Raw genomic sequence first — 15,984 nt, 5'->3', positions numbered from 1 at the left:
CCCCCGGGAGGCAGCAGAGCCCATCCCAGAGGCAAAGGGAGAACACCTGACACCAGAAGAGGCTCTGTAGAATTCCTTTATTTGCTGTTAACTGCAAGTCTGTAAAAGGTTTGGAGAAAGTCATTGTTACAAAACTACCAGCTGTTAGAAGTGTTTCTGGTTTTCACCCCAGCTAAAAAAGGCTCAGGGAGATGTGGAATAGTTTAGAACAGAGAATATTGCACAGACAACCAAACGGTTAATTTGACTAAAGAAAGAAAAAACGTGACACAGATGAGAGCACTGCACCCTCAGAGCTCTCTGCAGCCCAGGGATCCAGCCACACTTCGTACCAGCAAACACCCCAGGGAACACAACCCCGAGGGAATACAGCCCCCAGCCCCTGCCAGGGCACCCCCTGGGTGTCACCTCCCAGCAGGTTTTCCTGCTGCAGCTCCATTTGATCCCAGGACAGGGTGAGGCTGCAGCTCAGTCCCTGGGGGTTTGTCAGGACAGACACGCTCTTGTGCAAGCACCTGAAGTCACCACTGCCACCAATCTCTGTGCATGGGCAGCTCTGAGAACCTTCCCAAAGAATGGGGGGGGGGAAAAACCCCCACCCAACACAAAAGCCCAACTCTTTCAAGTGCAGCTAGGTTAATGCTCTCCAAAATCAGAAGGAAACCCTCAGCTCCAGTGAAGCAGCCCTGGAACGGGCAGAAGGACAAAGGCAGCAGGTATCAAACCACCACCAGAAAGGCCAGAGAGAGAGGGAGGACTCTGCCCCCTAAGGATAACGTGTATTAGCAACATCCACTGAGGAGCATCTCATGCTGTTAGAAGGGAAATGCCCCAAGAAGAGAGGCCGTGGGTCTGAAGGAAGCATGGCAAGCAGTCAGGAGGGGCTTTGGGGAGGGGACCCAAGTCAGCAAGCACAGCCAGGTGTGTGACCTTGGTGGCCACGGGACACAAGGGGAGTCAGAGGAGCAGCCAGACCCAGCTTCAGCCAACAAGTACCACCCACACCTGGCTTATTCTGTCTCCCCCCTAGGCTGAGAGGGGGAAAGGCCAAGCCCCAGTGCCCAGGTGGAGGTTAGAGTGGTCAGAGGGCCAGACTGGGGCTTGGCAAGGGCCAAGCTGGACAACACAAGGGAGAGGTTCAGCCTCCCAGGGAGATCCAAACCATTGCTGGATCAGAAGGGCTCAAGCAAGAGCAAGTCACAAGTACTTTGTTTGGGAAATTTAACTGTAAGAACACAAAACCCAGCGGAGGACGGCAGTGCAGCTGCAGAGGGGAAGGCAGCAGCCTCAGTTCTCAGAGGAGCTGCTGCTCTTGCAGCAGGAAACAGCAGTTTCCATTAAAAAAAGCTTCCAAGACAAAAAGGCAGGCAGAAGCTCAGGGTTTGGCAGGGAGTTTGGCTCCTTCCAGCACGGCCCAGCTTCGGGTCAATGCCACAAACCAACTGCCTTTCTCTGCTGCAAGGAGTGACACAGCAGCACGGGCTCCTCCTGCAGCACCTCCAGCTCCTGGGCTCTCCCTGCATGGGGGCTCATTCCAGGGAAGGTTGGGCCAGCAGCAGAGAGCAGCAGCTTGTATCCAGGAGCCTTTGCACTGCTCTGCTGCAGATGACACGTGCACACACAAACAGTCAGTCTGAGGGTACCAAGCAACCCTGCTGGATGTCCAGGTGCCCAGCTACCCCACACTGCACCATGTCTGCTCTGACAATTTCAGGAGCCAGTTTTGGCTTGGCCAGTTTCTAGGACCTACTGAGAAGACAGGCTCCCTAGCAGCTACGTGTACAAGTGAACTTCTGCTTCCTCCTCCTCCAGGTCTGAAGGAATCACTTGAGTTGCCCACAAGGATTTAGCAGGAATAAAACTCCTCCAGCCTGGAACTGCAATCCCCAGCACAGTTACACACAAAGGAACAGCCGGTCTGTGAATTAATTCACATTTGATGGTGGAAATGAGCCTGTGACACACACTGGAAGCAGTCGCTTTATTCCCAGTCTTCCCACTCTTCATCTTCCAGCTGCAAACAAGAGTAATATCCCTCAGTTTGCTCCTGTAACTCAACAGATCCTCTGCCCAGGGCACCTGAGTCAGTGCAGACAGAGCCTGTCGTATCCTCACGCTCCCACACCCTCACCACAGGGACCCGGTTGCTCTGTTCCCACAGGGAACTGCCACACTCATCCCTCTTACATCCAAACAGCCACTCTCTGCTCCAGCTAACACCCACGGCCCCCACGGTCAGATCCCAAGCTAAGCTGTGTCCTCAAAGAGTGAGTCACACCTTTGAGAAGCCTCCTGGGAGCTGCTGGGGCAGGCAGCTCCCTGCTGCAGCGCCGCCCATCCAGGCCAGCAGCCACATCCTGCTCCAAGGAGCTGCACAGCCTGGGATCCAGGACAGGGGCTGGAGCAGAGGGATTGGACTCCTGAGGCACTGGAGTGTCTCTCCAGCCCACGCAAGGAAGCCCCAGGGAGCTGCTGATGGTTTCTGGCAAGAATCTTCTGATCTATTTGAGGGAGAACCTGCCCTCGACTCACCTCCCCAGACACTTCCACCTTGGACAGTGCCAGCTGCACCTCCTCTTCCGTCATGTCCAAATCAAAGTCCTTCTCCCAGTCCTCACTGATATCCGTGCTGGAGCCTGCAACCACAAACACCAGGAGTGAGCCATCAGAGCTGTGTGTGCTCTCCAGGCACCAGCCAAAGCCCAGAGCTGCCCCAGCAGGCACACAGAGCCCTGGCACTCCTGAGACTGGAAAAATCCCACAAGCTGCTCAAGGAGCTCACTAATGGAGACAGGGTGGGCTGAACTGCACCTCCCTCACAGCCAGAGCTGCTTGGGAACAGGTGGGAGAGGGGAATGTTCAGCCAGGTTCTCCTCTGGCCTGGGAGAAGCAGGATGTGTCACACTTCAGCCACACAGAAAATACAACAGGGAAGGAGTGACAGGAGGGGCTTAGATACAGGGACTGTCATAGTCCCCAACAGAAAGAACAAGAGGAGCAGCCTGGACAGTCCTGGGGGTGGACAGGCAGAGGGAAGGGAACCCCACATTCCCTACACAGACCACAGCCTCACCCAGCAGGGCAGGGACCAAAGGCCTGTTCTGTTCAGCCAGTGGACTTTTGAGTTCTTGTCTAATTTCATTCTGCTCACAGACCCAGTTCATGATACTTGGCCACCTTCCTGGGTCTTGAGTTGCTTCCAGTGGCTTTACAACCCTATAACCGACATCAGTGTTACCCTGGGAGACCTGCAGCAGGCTCTGCTGAAGGCAGAAGCCCCTGCAACACAAAGTCTGTCAATAGTGTCAGCCAGAGCTGTGACGTGTCCCTCCTCAGGGTCCTGGAGGAGTCTCCCCCTTTGTTCTCCTGGGGGAGCACAGGAATGGGGTTCAGGAAAGGGCTCAGAGCCAGCCGTGGCACTGGCCCAGCCACCTGCTGAGAGCAGATTGTCACTATCTGATGCCACCAACTTGACCCTGCCCAACAGCACAAGGATCTGCTTCCACTTTCATTTTGGCCATTAGGCAGCCTTTGAATCTTCCCTTTCCTGGGGGGTTTTGGCAAAACCCCATTTTCTCCTCCCCCTCATCACAAAACCAGGCCCCTTCCCCAAAAGCTGAAGGTTGCAGCCCCACACACACACACCTTTCTTGCCATTGTTGGAGGGGGTGGACTTCCCACTATCCGAGTTCAGCTCGAAGACCCGTAGATCCGTTGGTCCTTCCTCTTTCAGAGTCTCTGGCCTGCCCTGGGCTCTGCTCTCCACCTCTCTGAGCTCTGCAACAGCCACTTGCTCTGAGGATGCTGCTGACCCCCGGGCAGGTGCAGAAGGCTGGCCAGGTTCTGGGGGCTTTGGCAGGGAGCTCTGCTCTTCCGAGGTGGCCTCCAGCAGCCTCTGGGAGAGGTCTCCAGCTGGTTGTGCTCCAGCCTGTAGCTGTGCAGCAGGCACAGAGGCAGGGTTTGCAATCTGAGTCACAAGGGAGATGCTCTCACTGCTCTCAGAGGGGCTCCCCTCTGCTGGGGCTGGCTCCGGAGGGAGGATGGCCCAGCTTTCCTCTGAGGGCCCCTTGGGAGCAGTGGGATGGTTTCCCTCCAGGGCTGCAGGGGCAGATTCTTTCTCTGCTGCTTCTGGAAATTTCATGTTTGCACAAGGCAGGGGTGACATCCCCAAGAACTCCTCTGTAGGCAGGAGAGAAGCAAGAGATGTTTCAGGCAAGGATGGTGCAGCAGGGTTGGCTGCAGCTGGGCTGGGAGCTGGATTCGGGGGAGCCAGGAGGAGCCAACCCCCTCTCTGAGACCTGCCAAGGTCTGCACGAGCCTTCCCACACATCCCAAACCATCTGACCCACCTTCATCCTCCTCCCAGCCTGGCTCCTCTTGGTGAATGCTCTGCTCTGCTCGCTGCTTCAGAGCCTCCCTCCGGGCTTCATCCTGCAGGGAATTCAGCATCAGGAGCCACTCCCACCCCCAGGCCCTGCCGCCCCCTGGCATGTATGCCCCAGCGACAAGGACACAGAGAGGGCAGCCCAGATCCCTGCTTTTCCAGGAAAAGTATCTTCTGCCTTGGTCTGCACTGGAGATCTCCTTGGCTGGAGAGCCCACCCCCCCGGGGAGACCCCACCTGCCCACCCACCTGCTCCAGACGATGAACTTTGTAGAAGTAGCGCTGCCAGAACTCGGCGTGGGAAACGGCCCCTGGGACCTGGGAACGACACGGGACACAAGTCAGGTCACTTCAGAGGGAGGGCTGTGGTCACTGCCTTGCTCCCCAGTCTCCTCCCCAGCCTTGCAGCCACCCCCAGCACCTGCACTTCCAGGGGCACAGACCAGGCCCTGGCAGATCAACACACAAACAGCTACAGGAGCTTCTGTTCCAGGCCCGTGACACACAAGCAGGGAAGAACACCACAAGGTGCTGTCCCTGATCCCTGTGCCAGTTTACCAAGCAACCACAGCCCTTTCCACCCCCAACTCCAGGGCCAAGCAGCTCAAGAGCTTCCCTGTACCATGTCTCAGGTCACAAGTTGCCCAGTGCAGGAGCCAGGCAGGGCCTTACCATTTTGGTGTAGAGAGCCCGGATGGACGGGCTGGTTGCCAGCAGCTCTGCAATCTCCCCTTTCTTCTCCTCTAGGTTAAACTGGGAGAGCCAGGCCTCAAGGAGCTCAGCAGGGCCTGTACAGGACAAGCAGAGAGATAACAACCCTTGGCACCAACAGGGCAGGAAGTTTTGGGAAGTTGGTCATGGCCTGAAGTTCTGGCAGAGGAGGTTTAGATCAGATATTAGAATTTCTATAGTGAAAGAGGGGTCAGGCACCGGAACAGCCTTCCCGGGGAAGTGGTGGAGTCACCATCCCTGGAGCCATGGAGATTTGGTACTTCAGGACATGCTCTAGTGGCCAAGGTGGGGTTTTGTGTTTGGTTTTTTTTGGGGTTGCTTTTTTTGTTGTTTTTTTTTTTGGGGTCGATGCTTGGACTCTTGACCTCAGAGGTCCTTCCCAACCACGACAAGTCCGTGATTCACTGGAAAAACACTAAGGACCAGACAAGCTGGGCTGAGCAAGGGGCAAAGGAAAAGGGAAACGTGGGTTCTCTGCACCCACCCCATCTCACTGGTCCTCTGCCAGCACAAGGCCCCACAGCACCAGTTCAAACCAACCCAATCCCCCCCCCCCCCCTCGTACCATCAGGCTCGTTGCAGTAGGTGGCAGGGTCAGACTGGAGGCTGTAGAGGCGAGCCTGGAGGAGGAGACAGGGCAGGGCTGTCAGGGGAGGGGCAGCAGCAGAGCCCCAGGCACAGGGGGTGGGATTCCACATCCCGGGGAGGAGCTCTGGGAACAGGGCACTCACCTTGGCGCTGTCGTAGGGCTCGGTGGTACCTGTAGGTGTTGCCATCAGGGTTATCACATCGCAGTCTATGGTCTTGTCTGGTGAGGGAGCAAAGGTGTCCGAGATGACACCCAAGAAGTCAGAGAGACCTTTCCTCACCTTTTCGGTCGCACCTGAGGAACCTTCTGTCCTCTTGAAGAGAAAAAGCAGCACAGTGTGAGGAACAGTGTCTGCAGCAGCAGGACAAGACTCAGTCTCTTCTGGATGGGTTCCCTCAAAGAAGCAGGAAGGCTTTCCCTACAAAAAAGTGCTAAGGAGGGGACAATGTGGGCAGGGCTGGCTTGGAGAAGGGTGTGGTGGCAGGCACTAGCCTGAGGCAGAGGTAGGTTTGTGGGGAACTGAGCCCTGGCTTTGCAGGGAAGGACACATTCAGGTTGGACCATCACAGCAGCAGCTGTGCAGGGCTCAGTGTGTGCAGACCTCGCTGGTGTCACACTCCAGCCACACTGCCAGGATCTCACCTGCCCAGCACACAGGGAGAAGAAAGCACAGGGAACCTGTCTGCACTCTTCTCCAGAGGTTCCTTGCTACTACAGCAAGGAAATCCCACAGTGTGCTCAGCACCAAACCTGCACTGGGCGGGGGGGGGGGAAATCTGAGACCTGAAGCTCACAGGTTGGGGTTTGCTCAGAGGATGGTGTCCTCGGGGGCAGGTACCTCCTGCTCCCCCCCTGCTTTGCTTCCTGCAGCAGGAACCCCAGCCCCCTTGCTCCTGTACTCACTGCCAGCTTGTCCTTGACCACGCTGGCTGTAGCAGCGATGGTGCAGGCTGTGTCATGCTGCACCACCTGGGTGAACTCAGCCAAGTCCCGCTTCATGAACTCCAAAGCTTCTGTGGACTGTCAGAAAATGAGAGATGGACCGTGTCATCTTCTCTGCTCTCCAGCAAGGACACAGTCACTCTGGGAACACCTGGCACGTTACTAAGATTAAAGTGCAAGAGTCTTAAACCCAGCTGGACCTTTACTCCAGAGCATGCAATGGGTACAACTGTAATAACCAGAGGGAAATAGCAAGTACTACACCCAAAACATCTCACAGTGAGGTTTTTTTAAGCTAAGCACGGAAGAAGCCAGGTCAGGAAAGGCCTCGTTCTGAATTTTGCCCATAATTAACACAAGCAACGCTGTCACGGGCAGGAAATCACACACCAGAAAGCAACGCTGCCAGCACATGCCCCGCCTGCGCAGGGGGCGATCTTCGCACCAGCAGAGCCCGGCGCTGCTCCCCCGAGAGACCCCCGAGAGCCCCCGGCTCCCCCGCTTGTCAAAAACGCCCCCCAGGCCCCTCTGCCGGTCCCGCCGGGCTGGGGAGGCACCAGGGCTGCGGGGGACAAAGCCGCTCCGACCCGGCCCCGCAGCCCCCGGCCCGGCCCCGCAGCCCCCCCGGCCCCCGCAGCCCCCCCGGCCCCCGCAGCCCCCCGGTCCCGCAGCCCCCCGGTCCCGCAGCCCCCCGGTCCCGCAGCCCCCGGCCCCGCAGCCCCCCGGCCCCGCAGCCCCCCCGGCCTCTCACCTTCTCCTTGACCGCCTGGTAGCTCTGCTGCAGCCAGCTCCGCCACCAGCCCGCCTCCTCCCTGCCGCGGGACACGCACGTCAGCCCGGCCCCGCCCGGCCCCCCGAGCCCCCGCCGGCCCCGCTCCCCGCTCCCCCCCCGGGCCGCCCCTCTCCCGCCGCCCCGGGCCGCTCCCGCCGCCCCCCGCCACCCCGCGCTCACCCCTCCGCCATCTTGGCGGCCCTGACGTCACCGGTATTTACCGACCCGCGGGGCGTGCCGCCGCGTGACGTCACTTCCTGCTGCCGGGGGCGGCGGTGAGGGGCGGGGGAGCCCCGGTACCGGGAGGGCAGCGGGGGGCAGCGGGGAGGCGGCGCGGGCCCCTCCGCGCCCCACGAGTTCCCCGCGGCTGTGGGGAGCGGGAGGCGGCGGGTCCCCGGGAGCCGGTTGGGCCCCGGGAGCCGGTTGGGCCCCGGGAGCCGGTTCCCGGTCCCCCGGAGCTCCCTCCCGCGGCGGGCGCCCCGTCCCCGGCGGCAGCGGCGGCAGCGATGGAGGTGCAGTCGTACTACAGCAAGCTGCTGGGAGAGCTGAACGAGCAGCGCAAGCGGGACTTCTTCTGCGACTGCAGCATCATCGTGGAAGGGAGGATCTTCAAAGCGCACAAAAACATCTTGTTCGCCAACAGCGGCTATTTCCGAGCCCTGCTCATCCACTACATCCAGGACAGCGGGCGGCACAGCACCGCCTCGCTGGACATCGTCACCTCGGAAGCCTTCTCCATCATCCTGGACTTCCTTTACTCCGGGAAGCTGGATCTCTGCGGGGAGAACGTGATCGAGGTGATGTCTGCAGCCAGCTATCTGCAGATGACCGACGTGGTCAACTTCTGCAAGACCTACATAAGGTCGTCGTTGGATATTTGCAGGAAAATCGAGAGGGAGGCGGCTTTCTATCAGGCTGACAGCGGGAGTGCCGGCTCCGCGAGGGAGGGCACCTCCTGCAGCTCCAGGAGCTCGGCCCCTGCCTCTTCCCTGCAGGAAAAGGAGAGGATCTCGGGCTGCCAGAGGGATGCTCCCTGCGGGGAGTGCAGTGGCTGCCACCCCCTGCAGCTCGTGGTCCGGGACCCTGGCAGCAGTGACTCCCCAGACGACGTCAATTCTTCGCTGCCCAAGGTGGTGGAGCCCAAAGTGGAGTTTGACTCGGATGAAGTGGAGGTGGAGGTGGGCGAGCGGCTGCCGCAGTTTCCCACCCCCCTGTCCCTGGAGCAGGTGGAAGAGGGGCTGCACGGCGGGCAGGCCGTGGACCTGGCCTGCAACAATTACCACATGAAACAATTCCTCGAGGCCCTGTTGCGCAACAGCTCGGCTCAGAGAAAGGATGATGTGGTTCATCACTTTGTCCGGGGCTTTGAGGGTAGGCCAGAGGATGCAGGGGTAGCCATGAGTTCCATGATGGACATTCACAGCGACTGGTATGGTGAGGACACAGGTGAGAGGACTCAGGGAGGGTGTAGCCTGTATAATTTGAGGAGGAAACTGCTTAGTTGTGCCACTTCCTTTGTTACTCCCCTTCTTGTTCAGGAATATCTTGCTGAATATGATGCAGTAGCAAAATAAACTATTGTTCTGGACTTCAAAAGAAAGCTGTACTCGTTTATTCAGTGCAGCACGTGGGAGGTAAGTGTTTCTAACATCTCTTTGAACCAGATGCTGGAGCTTGGTGGTGGTGGTGATGCTGCCTTAATAAACAGTCTCGTTTGGGACCTTATTGAATGACAGGTGGATTTTTAAAAAGGATATTCTTCCTCTGAGTGTTAGTTTTAGAAAGATCAATCAGAAAGTTGAGCTGCCACAAGAGGGGTCTGCTGTAGAACCTGACAGAGCTGAAGTAGCTTGTTCCCCTGGAGCTCCTGCCAGTGCCCGGGTTGCTGGATGATGGGTCTTTTTGCTGTTACTTTCAACTCTGAAAGGGCAGAAAGCAGTTTTGGTCAATACTGAATAATCCCTAAACATTCTTTAAGAGCCCTGAAAGCTTTAAACTCTGGTATTGCACAAAGACAAGACTTAACTTTTACTTCTAGAGGCAGACATGCTTTTCAGCTGCTCATGGAGGTCCCACAGCTTTCTCAAGCCCAGCACCTCTTGGGATGTCTCTGCCTGGCAGGAATGTCTGCCAGCAGCAGTGCCAGGGACCTGGAGAAGAGGAAGCTCATGTCCATGTGCATTTCCTCTGAAGTGGGTAATAAGGATCTGGGCATTTTCTCTGCTTGTGTTGATGCTGGCACACAACTTGCCTCATCCCAGCTATGGAGCCAGGAGGTGGCTGTGACAAACTGCAGGTGCCATCGCTGCCCAGGAGGTGACAAGTGCAGCACTGGTGTGAGCAGCAGGGAGGAAACCTTGCCCTGACCATTCTACTCTAGACAGCAAGCTTATCTCCATGTCATTTCCAGCTCAAGCAAGCCTGTGTGATCTTAAAAGTCAATAAACCAAATCTTATCTCTCACTGATAAGGACAAAATCACAAGCAGCCTCAGAGTCACCAAAAGACTGAAGTCACCAGGTGCTGTCACAGGTCCTGCTCATGGTTTTTGACCTGCAGCAAGGCAAGAGCTTGTAACACACAGACCTTGCTTCCTTTTTTCCCCTCTTAAAATCTTCAGACTGTTTACGAGCCATAAAAAGGAAAACGCTGCTTAGAATTTGATAGAGAACATCAGGTGTTACAGCAACGTGTTAGAAATGTTAAGGGTAGATGATGTGCTTTCAATAGGAGAGGGGGAGAAAACCCAAACCTTGCATTAGTTACATTTCTCTGCTAAAACTGAACATCTTAAGTAGAATGGAAATATCTCCTCTCAGCTTTTAGTGCTCCTGCTATCTTAGCACTCTCACAAGACTCCAGGAATGAGGAATAGAATGCCTCTCATGCAGTCAGGCTGACAGAGGTGGTAAATGGCACCTACTTTCAAGTGTCCATGTCTGTTCCAGTCATCCTGGTCCCCTTCACAGCTGGTGGAGGGTGAACAGTCACCTCTACAGAGCCTGGAAGCAGGGCAGGTCAAGGAACTGCTTTCCTTTTTTTTTAAAGGGAGCTCTAAATGCCCAGCAGGGATCAGCATTACCCTGTGAAGGTCCAGAATTGGGTAAGATTAATGTCACTTGATAATCACTGATACTAAACGCTCCTTTCTTTTGAGACTGGGTTGGATGAACCTTCCCCCAAGGAATGTTCTGCAGCACCTATTTTGGTGTAGCTGTTGGAGAGCTCAGGGTTTGATATGAAAACATTTTCCTGGATCAGGACCTGCAACAGGGAAGCCTCATCTTTCAGTAGAACATTGCAACCTTTATACTGGGAAGGAAGCTCATACCTGGGCTGGTACTGAAACATTTGGCACTACCCATGTTTAGGAATGATGTGATCTTCAGATTTAATTCTCTCTTTTTACATATTACTTGTGTGCCTATGGTTGGATTTTTAAAAAAAAGCAAAGGATCATCAACAAATGTACCAGAGTCCTTCCCCTTGTTATTTCCAATAGAAAGGCTGAAGTGGATGGCAGTAGAAACAAACATTCCCATTTTTACATGCATTTCCCTGTCTAAATGTATGCCCTTTGTAAAAGCACATGGGAACCATTACACTACTTGTAATTGGTGGTGAAGATTTTTGTTTCTAATGCTGTTCAAAGCTGATGGTATCTTAAAAAAGGAAGAGGAAGACTTTCTATGGCTGAGATAGTGCAGAGACCCATGGCACTAAAAGCAAACGTTTGGCACTTAATTAAATGGCTTCTTAAAATAAAATGGGTTTGTTTTTCTGCTGTGAGCCCAGCTCCCTTAGAGTATCAGCTTTGTAAGTACAGGCAGGCTGAATGTCAAGTGCCTGGATCATCTGCAGCTGCACGAATGTCTCCTGGGATGGCACAGCCCACGGAACACCCAGGTAAGGCAAACACCAGGCGAGGGGAAGGCACAGCCATCCTGAGTGGGAATTGCAGCCGGGAGGACGAGAGCCAGCACAGCTCAGCCTGCTGAAGTGCCCAGCCTAACTCAGTGTGCTTTCTTTGCTTTCTTCCCCAAAGGTGATGTGTTAGTTGTGCCCATCAAGCTTCACAAGTGTCCGTTCTGCCCCTACACGGCCAAGCAGAAGGGGATTCTCAAGCGGCACATCCGCTCCCACACCGGGGAGAGGCCCTATCCCTGCGAGACCTGCGGGAAGCGCTTCACGCGGCAGGAGCACCTTCGGAGTCACGCTCTGAGTGTGAGTCTGGGGGCCTGCATTCCATCAGGAAATGCTTGAAAGGGTTGGTTTGGTGTTTCCCCCCCTCCCCCTCGGATTTCCCAGAGTATGTTGGACAAAGTGGTTGTTGCCAAAGCGAGAGAAACTTTTGCCATCATGAGTTGAAGCTGGTGTTTGGTTCGTTAGTGCTTGCGGAGCCTGGATCTTGGCAGCTGGAAATGTGGTGGGATCATCTGCCCTTTAGCTTAATCATAGAAGGTCTTGGGTTGGAAGGGACCTCTAGAGGTCATCTAGTCCAGCCCCCCTACAATAAGCAGGGACATCTCACACTAGACCAGGTTGCCCAGAGCCCCATCCAGCCTGACCTTGAAGGTCTCCAGGGATGGGGCCTCCACCACCTCTCCAGGCAACCTGTTCCAGTGATCCACCACCCTCATGTTAAAGAGCTTTTTCTTCATGTTCAACCTAAATCTACCCTTTTCTAGCTTAAAAACATCACCCCTTGTCCTATTGTTACATGCCCTTGTGTACAGCTCTTCCTTAGCCTTCTTATAGGCCCCTTTCAGGTATTGGAAGGCCCCTATAATGTCCCCCTGAAGTCTTCTCTTCTTCAGGCTGAACAACCCCAACTCCCTCAGCCTGTCTTCATAACAGGGGTGCTCCAGCCCTCTGATCATTTTCATTGCCTTCCTCTGGACACACTCCAACAGGTCCACATCCTTCTTGTGTTGGGGGCTCCAGAGTAAATGTTAGTGTAAATGTTTTTCTGTCCTAGGAATATAACCCCAGAAGGAGCTAAAGCAAGAAGGCAGCTCTCCATTTTTACCATGTTTTCTTCTTTACTTTCAGGTGCATCGATCAAACAAGCCAATCATCTGTAAAGGCTGCAGGAGAACATTCACCAGCAGCTTCTCCCAAGGGTTACGACGCTTTGGTTTGTGTGACAGCTGCACCTGTGTGACCACCACGCACGAGGACTCGATGCCCATCAACCTCAGCCTGATGGAGCCTTCATCAGAGGGCCAAGAGAAGGGGGATGCTGATAATGATTGGCCCATCTATGTGGAGTCTGGAGAGGAAAACGATCCTGCTGATGATGAGGATGGTGACGACAAACAGGAAATCCACAGGAGTTTATCAGACCGAGAAACACTGATGTAGCAGTGGAGGAGAATGGGAGGATTGAAAGTGTCTCCCTGGCAGTGATTGGTCTGCAACAGACAAGTGCATATCTGCCCAGTTAGTGAGGCTGTGCTGGGTTTTATTATTCCATTTTGTTTAATAGAAGAGTGGGGAGAATTGGAATTTTTAATACTTTTACATTTTCAGTGCTGTGCACCAGGAATCTGTGAAGAATCTTCTGACTGGGGTTTACAGAGGTTGTGCTTGAGCAATTCCCAGTGGTGTCTCTGCCTCCTAGTTTTGATGTAGCAGGTGGAACATCTCTGTTTTGTTTCAAGAGCAGGTTTCTTCAAATAATGCACTCAGAGTCCTTAATCCCTGATCTGAAAGGGGCACCATCTCCTCTCTGAAGATTACATCAACAGAAATGTAGTTTTCATCCATTACCTTGGACTTTTCTAGCCTAAGCTGTGATCCTTCTGTAATAGGACAGTATTATCTAAATTGTAAACCTCAAGTGTTGGCTTAGACTGGATTTGACCTGGAAACCAGGGTAACAAAATATGCTGGTGCTGAAAGCACAGACAGCAAGAACAAATACACAACTGCAGGTATCTAGAGAATGAGCTTCTCCTTCTGGATTTTTACTGCATCTTCCTCTCTCAAGAGCTCAGACTACAGATCTTCAGATGTGTCTTTGTGGGGAACTGTTCTTTTCTTCCCCACATAAGTCTAAACAAAATGTCATTCAGACATTCAGTAGTGTTGGCTTAAGAAACATGAAGCACAGATCATGGTGCAGTGTCCTGGTCTCAGTTCAGACCAAGGAAACTGCCCAGTTCTCTTCAACTTTTTGCAGCAGAAGTTCAAAGCTGCCCATCAGGTTACTTGGGAGTTCTGACTCTGGCAGATTAAGTAGCCAGACTGATTTAGCTGAGGAGCAGTTAAACACCAATCTCTGAGCTATGCAATAAAAGAGCTCTGAACACCCTTTTTGAAGCAATTGGGTAGGAAATCTCAGCAATTTTTACTAGCCTGGTCGTGTACAAGTCCTTTTCTTTTCTCTTTTACTGTCGTTTCTTCTAGTCTTTGGTGATCCTTCTCATGACTTATGTTGGTATGTGAATTTATCCAAGTACTGTTTTGTTTTTTAAACTTCAGCATGGACCTCATGTTCCTTTGCTGGGACAGATCAATGTTGGCTTTCAAAGGAGGTGAAATTTTCTTTCACTTTCCCAGTGCCAAGCTGACCCAAGCTATCAAAAAGCAAACTGGGAACCTTTAGAAGAAAACACACCATCAGCAGAAAGCCTGTTTGTTTATGGGTCACCTGCTGTTTCCTAATGAAGAGACAAAACTGGAATATACTGTGAAATGAGACTTGTTAGTTCTTCTTCACTATGTTGTTCATCTGTGGTTCGTGAAAAGACAAATTATGGATGAGTCTTTCTAGCTGGAGAAAGTGCTGTATCAGGAGCCTGTAGACAGATGTGGCTGACAAAGGATGAGCAGTTCCTCCCACCTGACAGGATGGTGCTTCTGGGGGTTCTTGGTATAAAGACTTTCCACCTGGTGAACATTAGATGGAACTTAAAAAGCAAAGAACCCTCTCATTGAACCAGGGTTTTTTTTACGTACCTTGGGCTTTTATTTTACATATTGAAAAAGAACAATTCATCTTCTCTGTCTGCTTCATCCTCCAGTGGAGCAGTGGTCCTGTAGTCTCTCTGGTCCAAGTTCTTGGACCTTCTCAAGAAGATGCTGGCATTATCTGCTGTGTTTATTTTCTGTAACTTCAGCTGCATAAATTTTCAGTAGTCCCTGCTCCAGGTCATCTGTAAATTTGAGTTCCTAAGAGCTGAACAAATCATAGTGCCACACATCACCACAGAAAAATCTCAGTGGCACAAGATCTCTAAAAAATTCAGGGCTTTATAGTCCCTTCTTCAGTCATCTAGACGAAGATCATTCAAAATTCAACTCATGTAGATGCCAGATTTGGAGCTGAGCTCCTCTGAAAATCCTGCTCTGCTTTTGGGTCCTTGGCACTTTTGAAAACCTGAGCAAAACGTGGGCTTGTAGATCATGGCAGGATATTTGAAAATGCCACATCCAGCCTCCCAGGCCTGGTCTGTTGGACAACAACTCCATTTTTGTTGAGTCCATCCAACATCAGAGGATATTTTCTTTTGCATCTGCTTATCTGATAAAGGAAGGACTTCTGTGTGTGAGGACACCTGAAAGAGAGTCAGGAGAGTGGTGTTTGTTAGGACATGAACTTGCTAAGGAAAGTGGAGTAAGAATGTAAATAGGAATCTGAAGTTCTATTCAGTGACCAGGCATCCCGATTTCTGGTCATTCTGGCATGAAAATGCCACCTCATGGTAAATGTTGGCAGCTGGATGTGGAATATCAGCTCAGCCTGGTTCTGGCTAGTGTGCCACGATGAAACTGTCAGAAGATGTAGCTTCTCACACGGCTGAGCTGTGCTGAGGTGCAGGCCAGCTCACTCTGAGAGGGTGAAGACATCCAGAGTAGGGAAAATGAACCTGTGGGAAAGCCTGTGTGCAACAAGAGCTGCAGGCCTGCCTGCAGGCACCTCCCGTGGTTTTACTTCAACCTTTCTTTGGTCTTAGAGGTTGTTCTCGTGTGTCTTGTGCGTAGAGAATGGAGCTGTGTTAAGGTTTGTGCAACAGGGGGTCGGGGTGGGGGGGTTTGCTGTTCACATTCCGGGCTGAGCGTGACCGCCCAGATCGAAGTGGTCCCAGCACCAAGGCTGCCTGGGGTCAAGAAGCCTTTGGATGATGCTCTCAGGCACCTGGTGTGATCTTTGGGGTGCCCTACACAGGGACAGGAGTTGGACTCAAAGATCCTGATGGGTCCCTTCCAACTCAGCATATTCTATGATTCTGTGATGTTTCCTGTTGATCTGTCAGGTTGTGCTGCTTTGCTTTCTGTGGAGTCCTTTGTAGTTAGAAGAGGATGTAGTTTTTATCCACATTCTTGTGACCAGATGTTCAATGTGAAGCTGTTTGCTGTGCTTTCCACTTAGTTTTTGGATGTTGTTTCCTGAAATCTTCCACTGTAGATCCAGCCTCTACAGGCTTTGAGAAAATGATGTTGCTGTTTTAAAATATTCACATGGTGCTCAATCAAGACTTGAAAAATCATGTTTTTAGGAAAGTAGTTTCTAATATAATCTCTTTCTCAAAGTTTTTTTAAAGGCCATGCAGGTTACAT

The 15,984-nt window shown here is 53.0% G+C and overlaps 2 protein-coding genes across 3 annotated transcripts; one reads left to right on the top strand and one right to left on the bottom strand.

Moving 5' to 3' along the window:
* Window positions 1-58: 58 nt before the first annotated feature.
* On the bottom strand, window positions 59-7,633 carry BSDC1 (BSD domain containing 1). 2 transcript variants are annotated; one of them, XM_051638074.1, is made up of 11 exons: window positions 7,600-7,626; window positions 7,399-7,459; window positions 6,609-6,725; window positions 5,848-6,018; window positions 5,682-5,736; window positions 5,057-5,172; window positions 4,634-4,702; window positions 4,350-4,431; window positions 3,646-4,179; window positions 2,533-2,636; window positions 59-2,014 (listed from the first exon to the last, which is right to left on the bottom strand). In XM_051638074.1, the coding sequence occupies exons 1-11, from the start codon at window positions 7,608-7,610 to the stop codon at window positions 1,982-1,984; spliced, it is 1,353 nt and encodes a 450-aa protein (XP_051494034.1). In that variant the 5' UTR covers window positions 7,611-7,626; the 3' UTR covers window positions 59-1,981. The 2 variants fall into 2 exon arrangements, with proteins under 2 accessions (XP_051494034.1, XP_051494035.1); XM_051638075.1 differs by lacking the exon at window positions 7,399-7,459 and having other exon boundaries at window positions 7,600-7,633.
* An 85-nt stretch (window positions 7,634-7,718) lies between these two features.
* On the top strand, window positions 7,719-15,462 carry ZBTB8B (zinc finger and BTB domain containing 8B). Its single transcript, XM_051638071.1, has 3 exons — window positions 7,719-8,865; window positions 11,465-11,643; window positions 12,472-15,462. Exons 1-3 carry the CDS (start codon window positions 7,926-7,928, stop codon window positions 12,781-12,783), a joined length of 1,431 nt encoding a protein of 476 aa, XP_051494031.1. The 5' UTR covers window positions 7,719-7,925; the 3' UTR covers window positions 12,784-15,462.
* The last annotated feature ends 522 nt before the right edge of the window (window positions 15,463-15,984 follow it).

This window comes from Apus apus, chromosome 21 (assembly GCF_020740795.1).
Source record: "Apus apus isolate bApuApu2 chromosome 21, bApuApu2.pri.cur, whole genome shotgun sequence".
NCBI classification, from domain to species: domain Eukaryota; kingdom Metazoa; phylum Chordata; class Aves; order Apodiformes; family Apodidae; genus Apus; species Apus apus.
Note: the sequence above shows the minus strand (reverse complement) of the source record. Positions and strands in the feature narration are given on the sequence as shown.

What these genes read in the sequence shown, in the direction of transcription:
- ZBTB8B (XM_051638071.1), top strand. Translation starts at nt 7,926, where the DNA reads ATGGAGGTGCAGTCGTACTACAGCAAGCTGCTGGGAGAGCTGAACGAG. An exon ending in CTGGTATGGTGAGGACACAG is followed by an intron (nt 8,866 to 11,464) that starts GTGAGAGGACTC and finishes TCTTCCCCAAAG; the next exon opens with GTGATGTGTTAGTTGTGCCC. An exon ending in TTCGGAGTCACGCTCTGAGT is followed by an intron (nt 11,644 to 12,471) that starts GTGAGTCTGGGG and finishes CTTTACTTTCAG; the next exon opens with GTGCATCGATCAAACAAGCC.
- BSDC1 (XM_051638074.1), bottom strand. An exon ending in TGGTCAAGGACAAGCTGGCA is followed by an intron (nt 6,019 to 6,608) that starts GTGAGTACAGGA and finishes TTTCTCTTCAAG; the next exon opens with AGGACAGAAGGTTCCTCAGG. An exon ending in AAGTTCATCGTCTGGAGCAG is followed by an intron (nt 4,432 to 4,633) that starts GTGGGTGGGCAG and finishes AATTCCCTGCAG; the next exon opens with GATGAAGCCCGGAGGGAGGC.